This window comes from Acipenser ruthenus, chromosome 4, assembly GCF_902713425.1.
Source record: "Acipenser ruthenus chromosome 4, fAciRut3.2 maternal haplotype, whole genome shotgun sequence".
NCBI lineage: Eukaryota > Metazoa > Chordata > Actinopteri > Acipenseriformes > Acipenseridae > Acipenser > Acipenser ruthenus.
Window position 1 is genome coordinate 104,707,316 of NC_081192.1, and position 12,514 is coordinate 104,719,829.

A 12,514-nucleotide genomic window follows, 5' to 3' on the forward strand; every position below is an offset into this window, starting at 1 on the left:
ACCACTTTTTTAGACCTCTCAGAACTGCATTCTCACATATGTAACTGAGATGGATTTACCAGTGAGCAGGAGGATGACGGGAAATGTATTCTGAGAGGTTCTGAGAGGATAATTGCAAAGCATACGACATGGTTTATTTAGATTTTCAGAAAGCTTTTGACAAAGTCCCACGTAAGATTAATTCTCAAACTGAACGCAAGTAGGGATTCAAGGAAATACATGGATTAGGGAGTGGTTAACATGTAGAAAACAGAAAGTACTGATTAGAGGAGAAACCTCAAAATGGAGTGAAGAAATATCTTCATCTAGACAATGTGGGGAAGCTATAAAAAAGGCCAACAAGATGCTCGAATATATTGTGAGAAGTGTTGAATTTAAATCAAGGGAAGTAATGTTAAAACTTTACAATGCATTAGTAAGACCTCACCTAGAATATTGTGTTCAGTTCTGGTCACCTTGTTACAAAAAGGATATTGCTGCTCTAGAAAGAGTGCAAAGAAGAGCAACCAGAATTCTCCCGGGTTTAAAAGGCATGTCGTATGCAGAGAGGCTAAAAGAATTGAATCTATTCAGTCTTGAACAAAGAAGACTACGTGGCGATCTGATTCAAGCATTCAAAATCCTAAAAGGTATAGACAATGTTGATCCAGGGGACTTTTTTGACCTGAAAAAAGAAACAAGGACCAGGGGTCACAAATGGAGATTAGATAAAGGGGCATTCAGAACAGAAAATAGGAGGCACTTTTTTACACAGAGAATTGAGGGTCTGGAACCAACTCCCCAGTAATGTTGTTGAAGCTGACACCCTGGGATCCTTCAAGAAGCTGCTTGATGAGATTCTGGGATCAATAAGCTACTAACAACCAAACGAGAAGATGGGCTGAATGGCCTCATCTCATTTGTAAACTTTCTTATGTTCTTACATTGGAAGCCATCTTGAGGCAGGGAATGCAATTTAAAAGTTTAACCCTTTGCGGTCCATTTATTCAGCGCGTCTCAGGCACGTCGGGTCCAATTTATTTTCACACGCGCAGTTTATTTTAGATGCGCTGTTTAACCCTTAGCAGTCCATTTATTAAGTGCGCGTCAGGTCCAATTTATTTTCACACGCGCAGTTAATTTTAGACGCGCTGTTTAAAAGTTGTTTTTTTTTTCACAGTCAAACGGGTTTAAAAGGCCCTGCATATCAACAAAGCACTCACTAGGCATCTCCAGCCCCGCCCCACCCTTTCGTTCGCTATCGCTTTCACATATGCTTAGAAATAAATAATAATAATAATAATAATAATAATAATAATAGTCGTACATACCGATCAATCATCTCCTGATCACTCGTTTTGTCACCTAACTCCTCAATAATGCAGTCCAAGTCATTATTTTATTACTATAACATCTCAAAGCTCTGCAAATGTCCGTGATAGTCTCTGTGCGCTGATGCAGTATCAGACAGCTTGTTTCCTTATGACCCCCCATATGGGATGCCAGGGCAGGTATGACTAATCATGAGATACGCCTTTTATTAATTTTTTTATTTTTTTTCGGCTTGTCTCGGCTCCTGTCTCTCCCACTCGGCCATTGAATGGTTTTCTCTGCTTTTTCCGGAGAAAAAACGACTAGAAACCCATTTTTTGATGATGTCGGACAGGGTCCGACAATGGACCGCAAAGGGTTAAAAGTATTTTTTTTTCACAGTAAATCAGGTTTAAAAGGCATTGCATATCAACAGGACACTCAATACTGCATCTCCAGCCCCGCCCCACCCCTCGTTTGCTGTTTTTTTCGCAAACCTCTTAATAGTAGTGCATACCGATTTAAATCATCTCCTGATCACTCGTTTTATCACCAAACTCCTCAATAATGTGATCCAAGTCATTATTTTATTCCTATAACATCTAAAAAAAGCTCTGCAAACGTCTGTGATATTCTTTGAGCGCTGGATGCAGAAGCAGCTGTCTTGTTTCTTTATGTCCGTGTTATCTATGTGATGCCGGGGCTATCTATTCATGAGATACGCCCCCCCCCCCCTTTTTTTCGGCTTCTCTTGGCGCCTATCAATCTCTCTCGGCCATTGAATGGTTTTCTTGGCTTTTTCCGGAGAAAAAACGACTAGAGACGTCTTTTTGATGATGTCGGACTGGAAAGGGAAAATTGCAATATAGGACCGCAAAGGGTTAAAAAAAAGTGGTCAAAATGTGAAAAAATAAATGAAACAATACACACACATTACGTAACAAGACATGTAACACAATAAAATGAAAAGGTCCTTATGTGCCCTTTAAATAAAAGATCTAAATGTCTCAATCCTGGGTCGCGCTAAACGTGTGGCCATAGCTGTAGGTATTAATGTATATGTTTTGTGCAGTATCAAATACCATAATATTATTATGTTTATTAAGTTGGTTCTTGCTGTTTGCAACCGCTTACAATAGTAACCCTTTGCGGTCCTATGTCGGATCATTAAAAAGACGTCAAGCACAGGTCCCTAGTACGTTTTTTCTCCGGAAAAAGCCTAGAAAACGTTTCAATGGCCGAGTGAGACCGATAGAAGCCGAGAGGAGCCAAAAGAAAAAAGCGGATCTGAGCAGAACACATAGTCCTTTCAGCACAGGCGTAACACGGACATAAACAAACAAGATAGCTGCTTCTGCATCCAGCGCTCAAAGAATATCACAGACATTTGCAGAGCTTTTTGATATAGTAATAAAATAATGACTTGGATCGCATTATTGAAGAGTTTGGTGATAAAACGAGTGATCAGATGATTTATCAGTATGCACTACTGTGAAAAGAGATGTGAAAAATACAGCAAACAAGGAGTGGGGCAGGGCTGGAGATGCAGTACTGAGTGTCCATTTGATGTGCAGTGCCTTTTAAACCCATTTTACTATGAATAAAATTACTTTTAAACAGCGCGTGTGAAAATAAATTGGACCTGACATGCCTGAGAGGCGCTGAATAAATGGACCGCAAAGGGTTCAGATGCTTTTTTTTTTTTTTTTTTTTTCTAATGCAGTCTAATAGCATGCAGCTTTGGGGATTTTAAGATAACAGATTGCTGGTCTCTGTCTGGCATCTGTCCTGAAATCCAATTTCAGTGTAATGCACATCAGCCCTGAAGTAAAAAGGCAATCGAAAGCTGGCTTTCAAGTGCACATTTTGGATTCAGTGCAATGTGTTTTCTTAAGGGAACAAGGTTGTGGTGTTTCAAATAAATCAAATGAATGCCCGTAGTAGATGACATTGAATTATATTGTACTCGTTTCCCACAGAGCTTGCGCCTGCACCCAAAACAGAAACCGAACGAACATGGCCTTCAACCTCCTGCAAAAAAGCAAAGGTAAGCAAGAAGGAAAGTGCACTACTGCCCTGTACAGCAGTAACCAGGGATATGCAGCTTGAATGTGCTACTACTGCCCTGTACAGCAGTAACCAGGGATATGCAGCTTGTATATGCTACTACTGCCCTGTACAGCAGTAACCAGGGATATGCAGCTTGTATATGCTACTGCTGCCCTGTACAGCAGTAACCAGGGATATGCAGCTTGTATATGCTACTGCTGCCCTGTACAGCAGTAACCAGGGGTATGCAGCTTGAATGTGCTACTACTGCCCTGTACAGCAGTAACCAGGGATATGCAGCTTGTATATGCTACTACTGCCCTGTACAGCAGTAACCAGGGATATGCAGCTTGAATGTGCTACTACTGCCCTGTACAGCAGTAACCAGGGGTATGCAGCTTGAATGTTCTACTACTGCCCTGTACAGCAGTAACCAGGGATATGCAGCTTGAATGTGCTACTACTGCCCTGTACAGCAGTAACCAGGGGTATGCAGCTTGAATGTGCTACTACTGCCCTGTACAGCAGTAACCAGGGGTATGCAGCTTGAATGTGCTACTACTGCCCTGTACAGCAGTAACCAGGGATATGCAGCTTGAATGTGCTACTACTGCCCTGTACAGCAGTAACCAGGGGTATGCAGCTTGAATGTGCTACTACTGCCCTGTACAGCAGTAACCAGGGGTATGCAGCTTGAATGTGCTGCTACTGCCCTGTGCAGCAGTAACCAGGGATATGCAGCTTGAATGTGCTGCTACTGCCCTGTACAGCAGTAACCAGGGGTATGCAGCTTGAATGTGCTGCTACTGCCCTGTACAGCAGTAACCAGGGATATGCAGCTTGAATGTGCTGCAGTAAAGAATACGGGAGGTACCATTTGATTAACAAATGAGTGATGTGAGGTACAGTCCATTTACGTATGTACTGATTTTTGTATGTTCGAGTAATGCATTTGTAATACCTCTGCAGCTATTTTAACTGCTAATATCTGATGTAACACTGAGGTGCTGATTTCAGATTTACAGTATTCTGGAAGTTCCTCTCACACAGTCTAATGGTACATTTACCAGTGACCTAATACAGCTGGCTTATTGTGGTCATGTGACCTTTTGGTTTCCAGATATTAAAGACCTGATGCTTTGTAACGTTGGCTTAGTACTGGACACTGTAATCTCTGATTCTATTGGTCAAGTTCGAGCGTGGGTATCCCATCAACATTACAGCTCACATACCTATTTTACTTCACATTTTACATTTAATTTCATTCAGACCCAAATTTAAATAGTTGTATATGAGTTTGGGTTTCAGGTTGATTTCACTATGTAACACAATTTTTGTTCCTGGGTAGTAAGTGTTATTTCCTAATTGCTTATGCCTCAAAAGTATAGAAAATGGCTATTATTCCCCACAAACTGCTTTTGTGACCAGCACAGTGATATTTTGAAATTTACCTATTTCCAATGAGAAAACGGGCGAATTTGTGTCTTTTCGTTCACATAAAGTAAAAAAAACAACAACATATGAATCCAAATTAACATGTATTTATACTAAAGTAATACAAAAATGACTACAAAAGATTTAGAAGTGAGTAGTTTTTCGAGATTTACGATTATACTGTAAATCACTTTCACGAATCAGCCCCCAAATGTAGTCTCCCATCATGTTCTCGTTATACTGTCCTTGGTAGCGGCGTTCAAAGTCCAGTATATCCTGGTGGAAGCGCTCGCCTTGCTCCTCCGAGTACGCTCCCATGTTCTCCTTGAATTTATCAAGATGAGCATCAAGGATATGGACTTTGAGGGACATCCTACAGCCTATTGTGCCGTAGTTCTTCACCAGAGTCTAAACCAGCTCCACATAGTTTTCGGCCTTGTGATTGCCCAGGAAGCCCCGAACCACTGCGACAAAGCTGTTCCAAGCCGCTTTCTCCTTACTAGTGAGCTTCTTGGGGAATTCATTGCACTCCAGGATCTTCTTTATCTGTGGTCCGACGAAGACACCGGCTTTGACCTTTGCCTCAGACAGCTTAGGGAAGAAGTCGTGAAGGTACTTGAAGGCTGCCAACTCCTTATCTAGAGCTCTGACAAATTGTTTCATAAGGCCCAATTTGATGTGCAGTGGTGGCATCAGCACCTTCCGGGGGTCCACCAGTGGCTCCCACTTGACGTTGTTCCTCCCCACAGAGAACTCGGTCCGCTGTGGCCAGTCCCGCCTGTGGTAGTGCGCCTTGGTGTCCCTGCTGTCCCAAAGGCAAAGATAGCAGGGAAACTTGGCAAAACCGCCTTGGAGACCCATCAGGAATGCCACCATTTTGAAGTCTGCTATGACCTTGATGCCATCTCAGAAAAATGCAGATATGTATCCACTTAGGCAGCTGGAACTAAACTGAACTGGTGGGCTTAAGGCCCCTGTATTTATACTACTATTTATATTACTGGAAAGTTCTAGAAAGTTCTAGAAGTTACTCCAAGTTTACTCAGCACTGAATCTATCTGGAATGTTTTGGAAAATAGGTAAATGTCAAAATATCACTGTCCTGGTCACAAAAGCAAAGTTTGTGGGGAATAATAGCCATTTTCTATACTTTTGAGGCATAATCAATTAGGAATTAACACTTACTACCCAGGAACAAAACAAACAAAAAAAATTGTTACACGGAGTTTGTAGCAAACTTAACTGTTGCAGGTTGCTATGCAAGGTGTTGTGGCTTTATTTATAATGACCATTTACCAGCTTGTACGAACCTGTCCTCGTTTCTTAGGGTTGAAGATTTGCCACTTCCCAATAAAAAGCTGCCACCAGAATCAACCCCTGCCATGCTCTTCACAGGGTTTGAACCAGCACAGGTTCAGCAGTATGCAAAGGTAACATTTCTAGTTTAACGTTTGGAGACAACTGGTAATATTACAATGTTTATAATGTGGTAATTTGAAATATATGTTTTTGTTTAACCTGTTAATACCAAGTTTCATTTTAACTGGAGATGAATGATTGTCAGAACAAATGTAGGCTTCACAGTTGATATGCAAGTAACCCTAGTGATCCAAATGCATTTTGCCTCAACTAAGAAAACATTAGTCTTTGTTAATGATAGTCTTGTAACTTAGAGGCAAAGGTTATATCTACAGAAAAAAAGTAATGAGTCGATATCTCCTATTATTATTATTATTATTTCTCTCCTGTTAGAAATTATACTTCCTCGGAGGAGAGCTTGCAGAAAATGCACAGAAGTGTACTCATCTAATTGCAAGCAAAGTGACGAGAACTGTAAAGTTCCTGACGGCTATGTCGATCGTGAAGCACATAGTCACCCCGGAATGGCTAGAAGAAAGTTTTAAAAGCCAACAGTTTGCTGGTAAGTGTCCTCCACTGAAAAGCACTATGATTATGATGATCCTTTTTATTATGCTTATTACTCCTCAGGGGAAATATATTTCCCAAACATTTATTTATGTATAGAATGCAGTTTTCTGATTTGAGTATTCAAATTTACAGTCTTCTAAGGAATCACTCCTTTTGTGCCTACACTGTGTGAAAAGGTAGAAATTAAAGGTCCCAGATTATTTTGTAAATGAAATATTAAAAACAAGGAATTTCTGAAGGGTGCATACAAAAAGGAAATGATAGCACTTTTACAATCTACTGTCTGCATGCACTAACGGTGAATCATCGAATGCTGGAATATCTAGGGAGTACTGTATTATAGACTTGGAAAATCACTGAGACAGTCCAGATGGTAAACTTTTAGGATTGAGACAGTAATTATATATATATATATATATATATATATATATATATATATATATATATATATATATATATATATATATATATATATATAATATACACACACACTACCAGTCAAAAGTTTTAGAACACTTCCATTTTTCCAGTTTTTATTGAAATTTACGCAGTTTAATGTCTAAATGTACTCAGAAATTAAAGCATAGAACAAATAAACAATTGGAGATAAAGAAATCATGGAATCGTTTTGTATAACAAAATTTAATCTAAATTTCTGACTCAAAGTAGCTACCTTTTGCAGATATAACAGCCGAACACACTCGTGGCATTCTTTCTACAATGGAAATCAAATATTGTTCGGAAAGTTCTTCCCAACACTGTTGCAGAAGTTCCCACAAATGTGTTGCACTTGTAGGTTGCTTTGCTTTCACCCTTCTGTCCAGTTCATCCCAAACCTGTTCGATGGGGTTTAAGTCTGGAGACTGCTGGCCATTCCATGATTTTAAGCCTGCCGTCTTGTTCTCTTCTTCTAAGATAGTTCTGACATAGCCTGGAGGTATGTTTTGGGTCATTATCTTGCTGTAGGATGAACCCCTGACCAACTAGGCGTATACCAGAGGGTATTGCATGGCGCTGCAAAATGCTGTGGTAGCAGTTTTGGTTCAGTGTGCCACTCACTCTGTGCAAATCGCCGACTCTGGATCCAGCAAAAGAGCCCCAGACCATCACGCTTCCTCCTCCATGTTTGACAGTTGGTGTCACACACCGAGGAACCATCCTTTCGCCTACTCGACGGCGTACAAAAGCCCTGCGTGATGAACCAAAGATTTCAAATTTTGATTCATCGGTCCATAAGACCTTCTTCCAGTCTTCAGTAGTCCACTGGCAGTGCTTCATGGCCCAGGCAAGCCTATTTTTCTTATTTTGCCATCTTAGCAATGGCTTTCTTACTGCCACTCGACCTGTCAAACCTGCAGCTCGAAGTCTTCTCTTCACAGTTGAAACTGAGACTTGCTTACTTCGACCAGTGTTAAGCTGTGCTTGAATCTGTTGTCCTGTGAGCCGCCTATCGCGCAAGCTGTTGACTCTCAGAAACTTGTCTTCTGATTCTGTTTTGGCTTTGGGTCTGCCAGACCTCTTCCTGTCAGAGTTTCCTCCAGTTTCCAAGTGCCTTTTGATGGTGTAGGAAACTGTACTCACTGACACCTTGGCTTTCTTTGCAATTTCTCTAAAGGAAAGACCTACACTTTTAAGGGTTATAATGGTCTGTCTGTCATCCTTTGTTAATTGCCTTTTTCTCGCCATTATGAGAGCAATATACTACTTCCTGCAGTACAATACAGTCCAAATAATGCTTAAGAGGGTGTAGTAACACAGTCTGTTCCAACACTGCTTTTATACAGACATAGGGTTTGTAAGTAATCAACAAAAGTTGGGGACACCTGTAGGAATTGTTAGCATCAACTTTCAAGGCTTAATTTACTTCTATTGCTGCAGAACAGCTGTAAGTTGTTAACCCATTACTTGTTCCCTGAAAAAGGCCTTTTTGTATAACTCTGAAATGTACATTATTTTTCAGTTTTTGGGAACCTAAACTTTTTTTTTTTTAAACTCTGGCAGTTTACCGCTTACCTTTGTTCTATTTCAGGTTATTCACTGGACTTGAACTGCTTAAATTTCAATAAAAACTGGAAAAATTGAGGTTTTCTAAAACTGTTGACCGGTAGTGTGTTTGTATGTATGTATGTATGTGTGTGTGTGTGTGTGTGTGTGTGTGTGTGTAATATATATATATATATATATATATATATATATATATATATATATATATATATATATATATATATATATATATAATAATTACTGTCTCGTATAACATTTACATATTTTATTTAACATCATATCATCAAAGAAACTACAAAATCATATCGCAAGAGTCTACCGGAAGCCATAATCGTAGTACAGTATTTCATGTTAGATTTCGAAATGTCCTGTTTTTCAATGTTTGTCAGTTTTTTAGTTAAGTATATGGAAAACTACAAAGCAGTATGTAATTCAGTATGTTAACGTAGCATTCAGCAGGTTTCATTTGACTTTATGAAGCAAAATTTAATTCTGTAGGGTGATGCTAAACTTTTGGCCACAGCTGTACATCTCTGCTGTGCTTGTGGGATTAGCGATTGAACGTCATATGTTAAAATATGTGTTGTTTTTCTCAGATGAGCAAAACTTCATGCTGAGGGATGCTGAGGCAGAGGTGCTGTTCTGTTTCAGTTTAGAAGAATCGCTGAAGAGGGCACATGCTGCTCCACTGTTTAAGGTAACTTTTCAGAATAAGAAAACTGCAAAAAAACAAAAAAAACAAGCAGAAGCAAACTAACTATCGCTCTTGCCATTTTGTCATAGCGAGAGCTACAATAAAACAGATCTTCCTATTGCTGGTTCTCTATCCAAAATGATTGCGCTAAGGTAAAGAGGGGTTAAGAAGTATGCTCTTTTAAAGCTAGGCTTCTCTAACAGTTAGTTAAAAGTTGTGATTTAGGGATTTTATTTCAAATTAATTAGTGCTATGCCACAGAAGAACCTAATTTGCATTTTTTAAATTTTTATTTCCCTATATACTTAATCTTACAACTGTATGCTGGACATAATAGGGTACAACTAATTTTCTTGATAAATAATTAAGCCATTGTGTTTTAAGGGGAAATTTTTCTACATCACTCCTGGGATCTGCCCTAGCCTTACAACAATGAAAGCCATAGTGGAGTGTGCTGGTGGAAAGATGTTGACTAAACAGCCATCCTTCCGCAAAATCATGGAGCACAAGCAGAACAAGGTATGTTTACTGCAGTCTGCTGACTTCTGTATTGAGCACTTTTGGGCTGGTGGAGACAAAACTGCATTAAATAACAAAGGGCTGTTCTTTCTTTGAAATGTAACTATTTTGTCAGAGTGATTGCATACTGTACCTGGCTACTGATAAAAACGGAAGAAATTGGAACTTTATTAGGCTTCCAGGCCCGTAGGGTTTGTTTTGCTGGGATTATTATTATTTTATTATTCTTTCTGTCAAAAGTTTCTTGAACACTGATGAAATTCGGTAGGATGGTAGATGCTTATGGGAAGTTGGTAAATGTTAATTGAACTTGTCACAGGTCAAATGGTTTGGCCGCCATATTGGATTGAAAAACAACATTCTGCCTAAATGTATAAATTAATCTTTTGAAAACCACTTTTTGCAGAGTGCTCAAAGTTGGTATAGTTGTTGAGGGATAGTCCAAGATTAAGTGGTGTTCGTAAGAAGCTGATAGGTTGTGTGGTATGACGGCCATGCTGCATGACGTCAAAATCGCAGGGTACAGACGTCATAATCACAAACTACAAAGATTTTCTTCTCCCAAACCGCTAGTCTGATTGAACCAAAAATTGGCACGCATGATCCTAATGTGGTTTTCTTTAACATTTGGTCAAGGGAAGTTGCTACAATAAAAAAACATGACGGCCACATTGGATGACATCATCAACATACAAAACTGGCTTACAAAAACCTTAGTCTCTGAAACCGCTAGTCCGATTGAACCAAACATTGTTACACATGATCGTAGTGTGGTTGTCTTTTAAAGGTTGTTCAAGGGAAGTTGCTACAATAAAAAAAAAAAAAAACATGACGGCCACGTTCGATGACATCATCAACATACAAAACTGGCTAATAACTCCTTATAGAGTTCAGATATGGCCACGGTTGCTATGGAACACATATAGTAACCCATGTATGCTCTATAAAAAATGTCATTGGCATATAACTCTATGTAATAATGGCATTCTGCACTATTTGCTAAAGTGTTTGGTACTGGAAGCTGTAAAGTTGCTTGCAACTTTTATTATTATCCAAGATTTTACTGAATGTTATTGTGATAATTAATACATTTTTCTTTCTCAGAGCTTACCTGAAATTATCCTGATTTCTTGTGAAAATGATCTTCACTTATGCAGAGAATATTTTGCAAAAAATATAGGTAAAAAAGCTGTTCATTACATATTTGTGCCGTCTTTTGGCCTGTCAGTTATTGCTGTCCAACATCTGTTGATGTACCTTACTCACAGTTTTCAATATCAAAATTAGAATGTGCTTAATTAAATGCGTTATGTGAGCTTGACATTATCCATTATTTTTTATTATTTCTAATATTTATGCATGTTTGTTGTTTTCAGATGTCCACAATGCAGAATTTATCCTGACTGGAGTGCTCACGCAAACCATGGATTATGAATCATATCCTTTCTTTGAAGCTTGTACATAGTCTTGAATAGATGGAGTAGGCAGGTTTAAATGGCATTTTAAATGTCTACTTTAATACTTTTTATGTTTCTGAGTTGGTTATGTTGCTCCCAATAGTTTCAAATTGTCTATCTTTTTTTCCTGGTTATGCACATTCAAATCACATGACATCAACTGACCTTCTAACTGGTGCTGGCTGTTCAATATCAATCTTTATTTTAAATACAGGTGAGGTGGCTGCAGCTGCTCTTAAAATATATTTGTGTCAAGACAATAACGCACGACTTAGCACAGTAAACGAAATCGAATTGTACTCTTAATGAAAGAAAGAAGAAAATACTGTAAATGTCAACTCAACAACGTGGTGTTAGAATACTTTCAAAATCTAGTGTTGGAATGTCTAGACAGTTGAAAGAAGGGATCTTGTAAAGTATGTTGATGTGCAGTCTTTTTTTTTTTTTTTTTTTTTTAAACTGTCTAAGGTTAGGCTTAAGTCACTGCAACTTTTTGAACCCTTCACATGACTTCCTTAACAATCCTACATATAAATTCACGTGATGCTTCTCTGGTGTCGTGTGGGATGCTGAAAGGGACTAAGCAGCCATAAGAAGTAACAATAATAAAAACAAAATCCTGCTACTGATACTTTATACACATTCTAATGAGAGGAAAGAAGATGGCCAACACTATTGTTTTTAATGATTTGTATTATAATAATAATAATAATTCAGAATCGATTTAATACTTAAAGTAGCTATGGGTAAGATATATTAAATGATGAATGTTAGAAAAATAAGTTTTATATTGTATAGTTTTTTATGCATTGCAACTGTTTTGTGTGTTCTATTTTGGAATAAAATGTTTTCGATTTCATTTTGTGGGGTTGTTTTTGTGAAGCTCTAAATCCTCTTTAGGCATATGCAGCTGCCACAGTCTCAAAGCCTCATAGAAACCATTTGAAGTAGGCACTTATTTGTTGTGTTATATAAGTCATGAATGCTAAATATGTTGGTGACATTAAGAGCTTTGACACATTTCAAAATCCATTTTTTTCTAACCAGTGTGTGTGTGTGTGTGTGTGTGTGTGTGTGTGTGTGTGTGTGTGTGTATCAGTGGTTGGAAATTCTGGGCTGTGATTGGTTAAAACCTCAT

The 12,514-nt window shown here is 38.6% G+C and overlaps 1 protein-coding gene across 1 annotated transcript in view; it reads left to right on the forward strand.

Annotated features, from left to right (window-relative positions):
• The window catches only part of LOC117399539 (PAX-interacting protein 1-like), a 34,972-nt gene extending 22,737 nt beyond the window's left edge, over positions 1-12,235 (forward strand). The window contains exons 14-21 of the mRNA XM_059023325.1: positions 3,270-3,337; positions 6,101-6,203; positions 6,526-6,694; positions 9,303-9,403; positions 9,785-9,919; positions 11,024-11,099; positions 11,296-11,355; positions 11,904-12,235. Coding sequence (XP_058879308.1) covers positions 3,270-3,337; positions 6,101-6,203; positions 6,526-6,694; positions 9,303-9,403; positions 9,785-9,919; positions 11,024-11,099; positions 11,296-11,355; positions 11,904-11,920 — 729 coding nt within the window. The 3' untranslated portion in view covers positions 11,921-12,235. The remainder of the gene's footprint in view (positions 1-3,269; positions 3,338-6,100; positions 6,204-6,525; positions 6,695-9,302; positions 9,404-9,784; positions 9,920-11,023; positions 11,100-11,295; positions 11,356-11,903) is intronic.
• Positions 12,236-12,514: the final 279 nt, after the last annotated feature.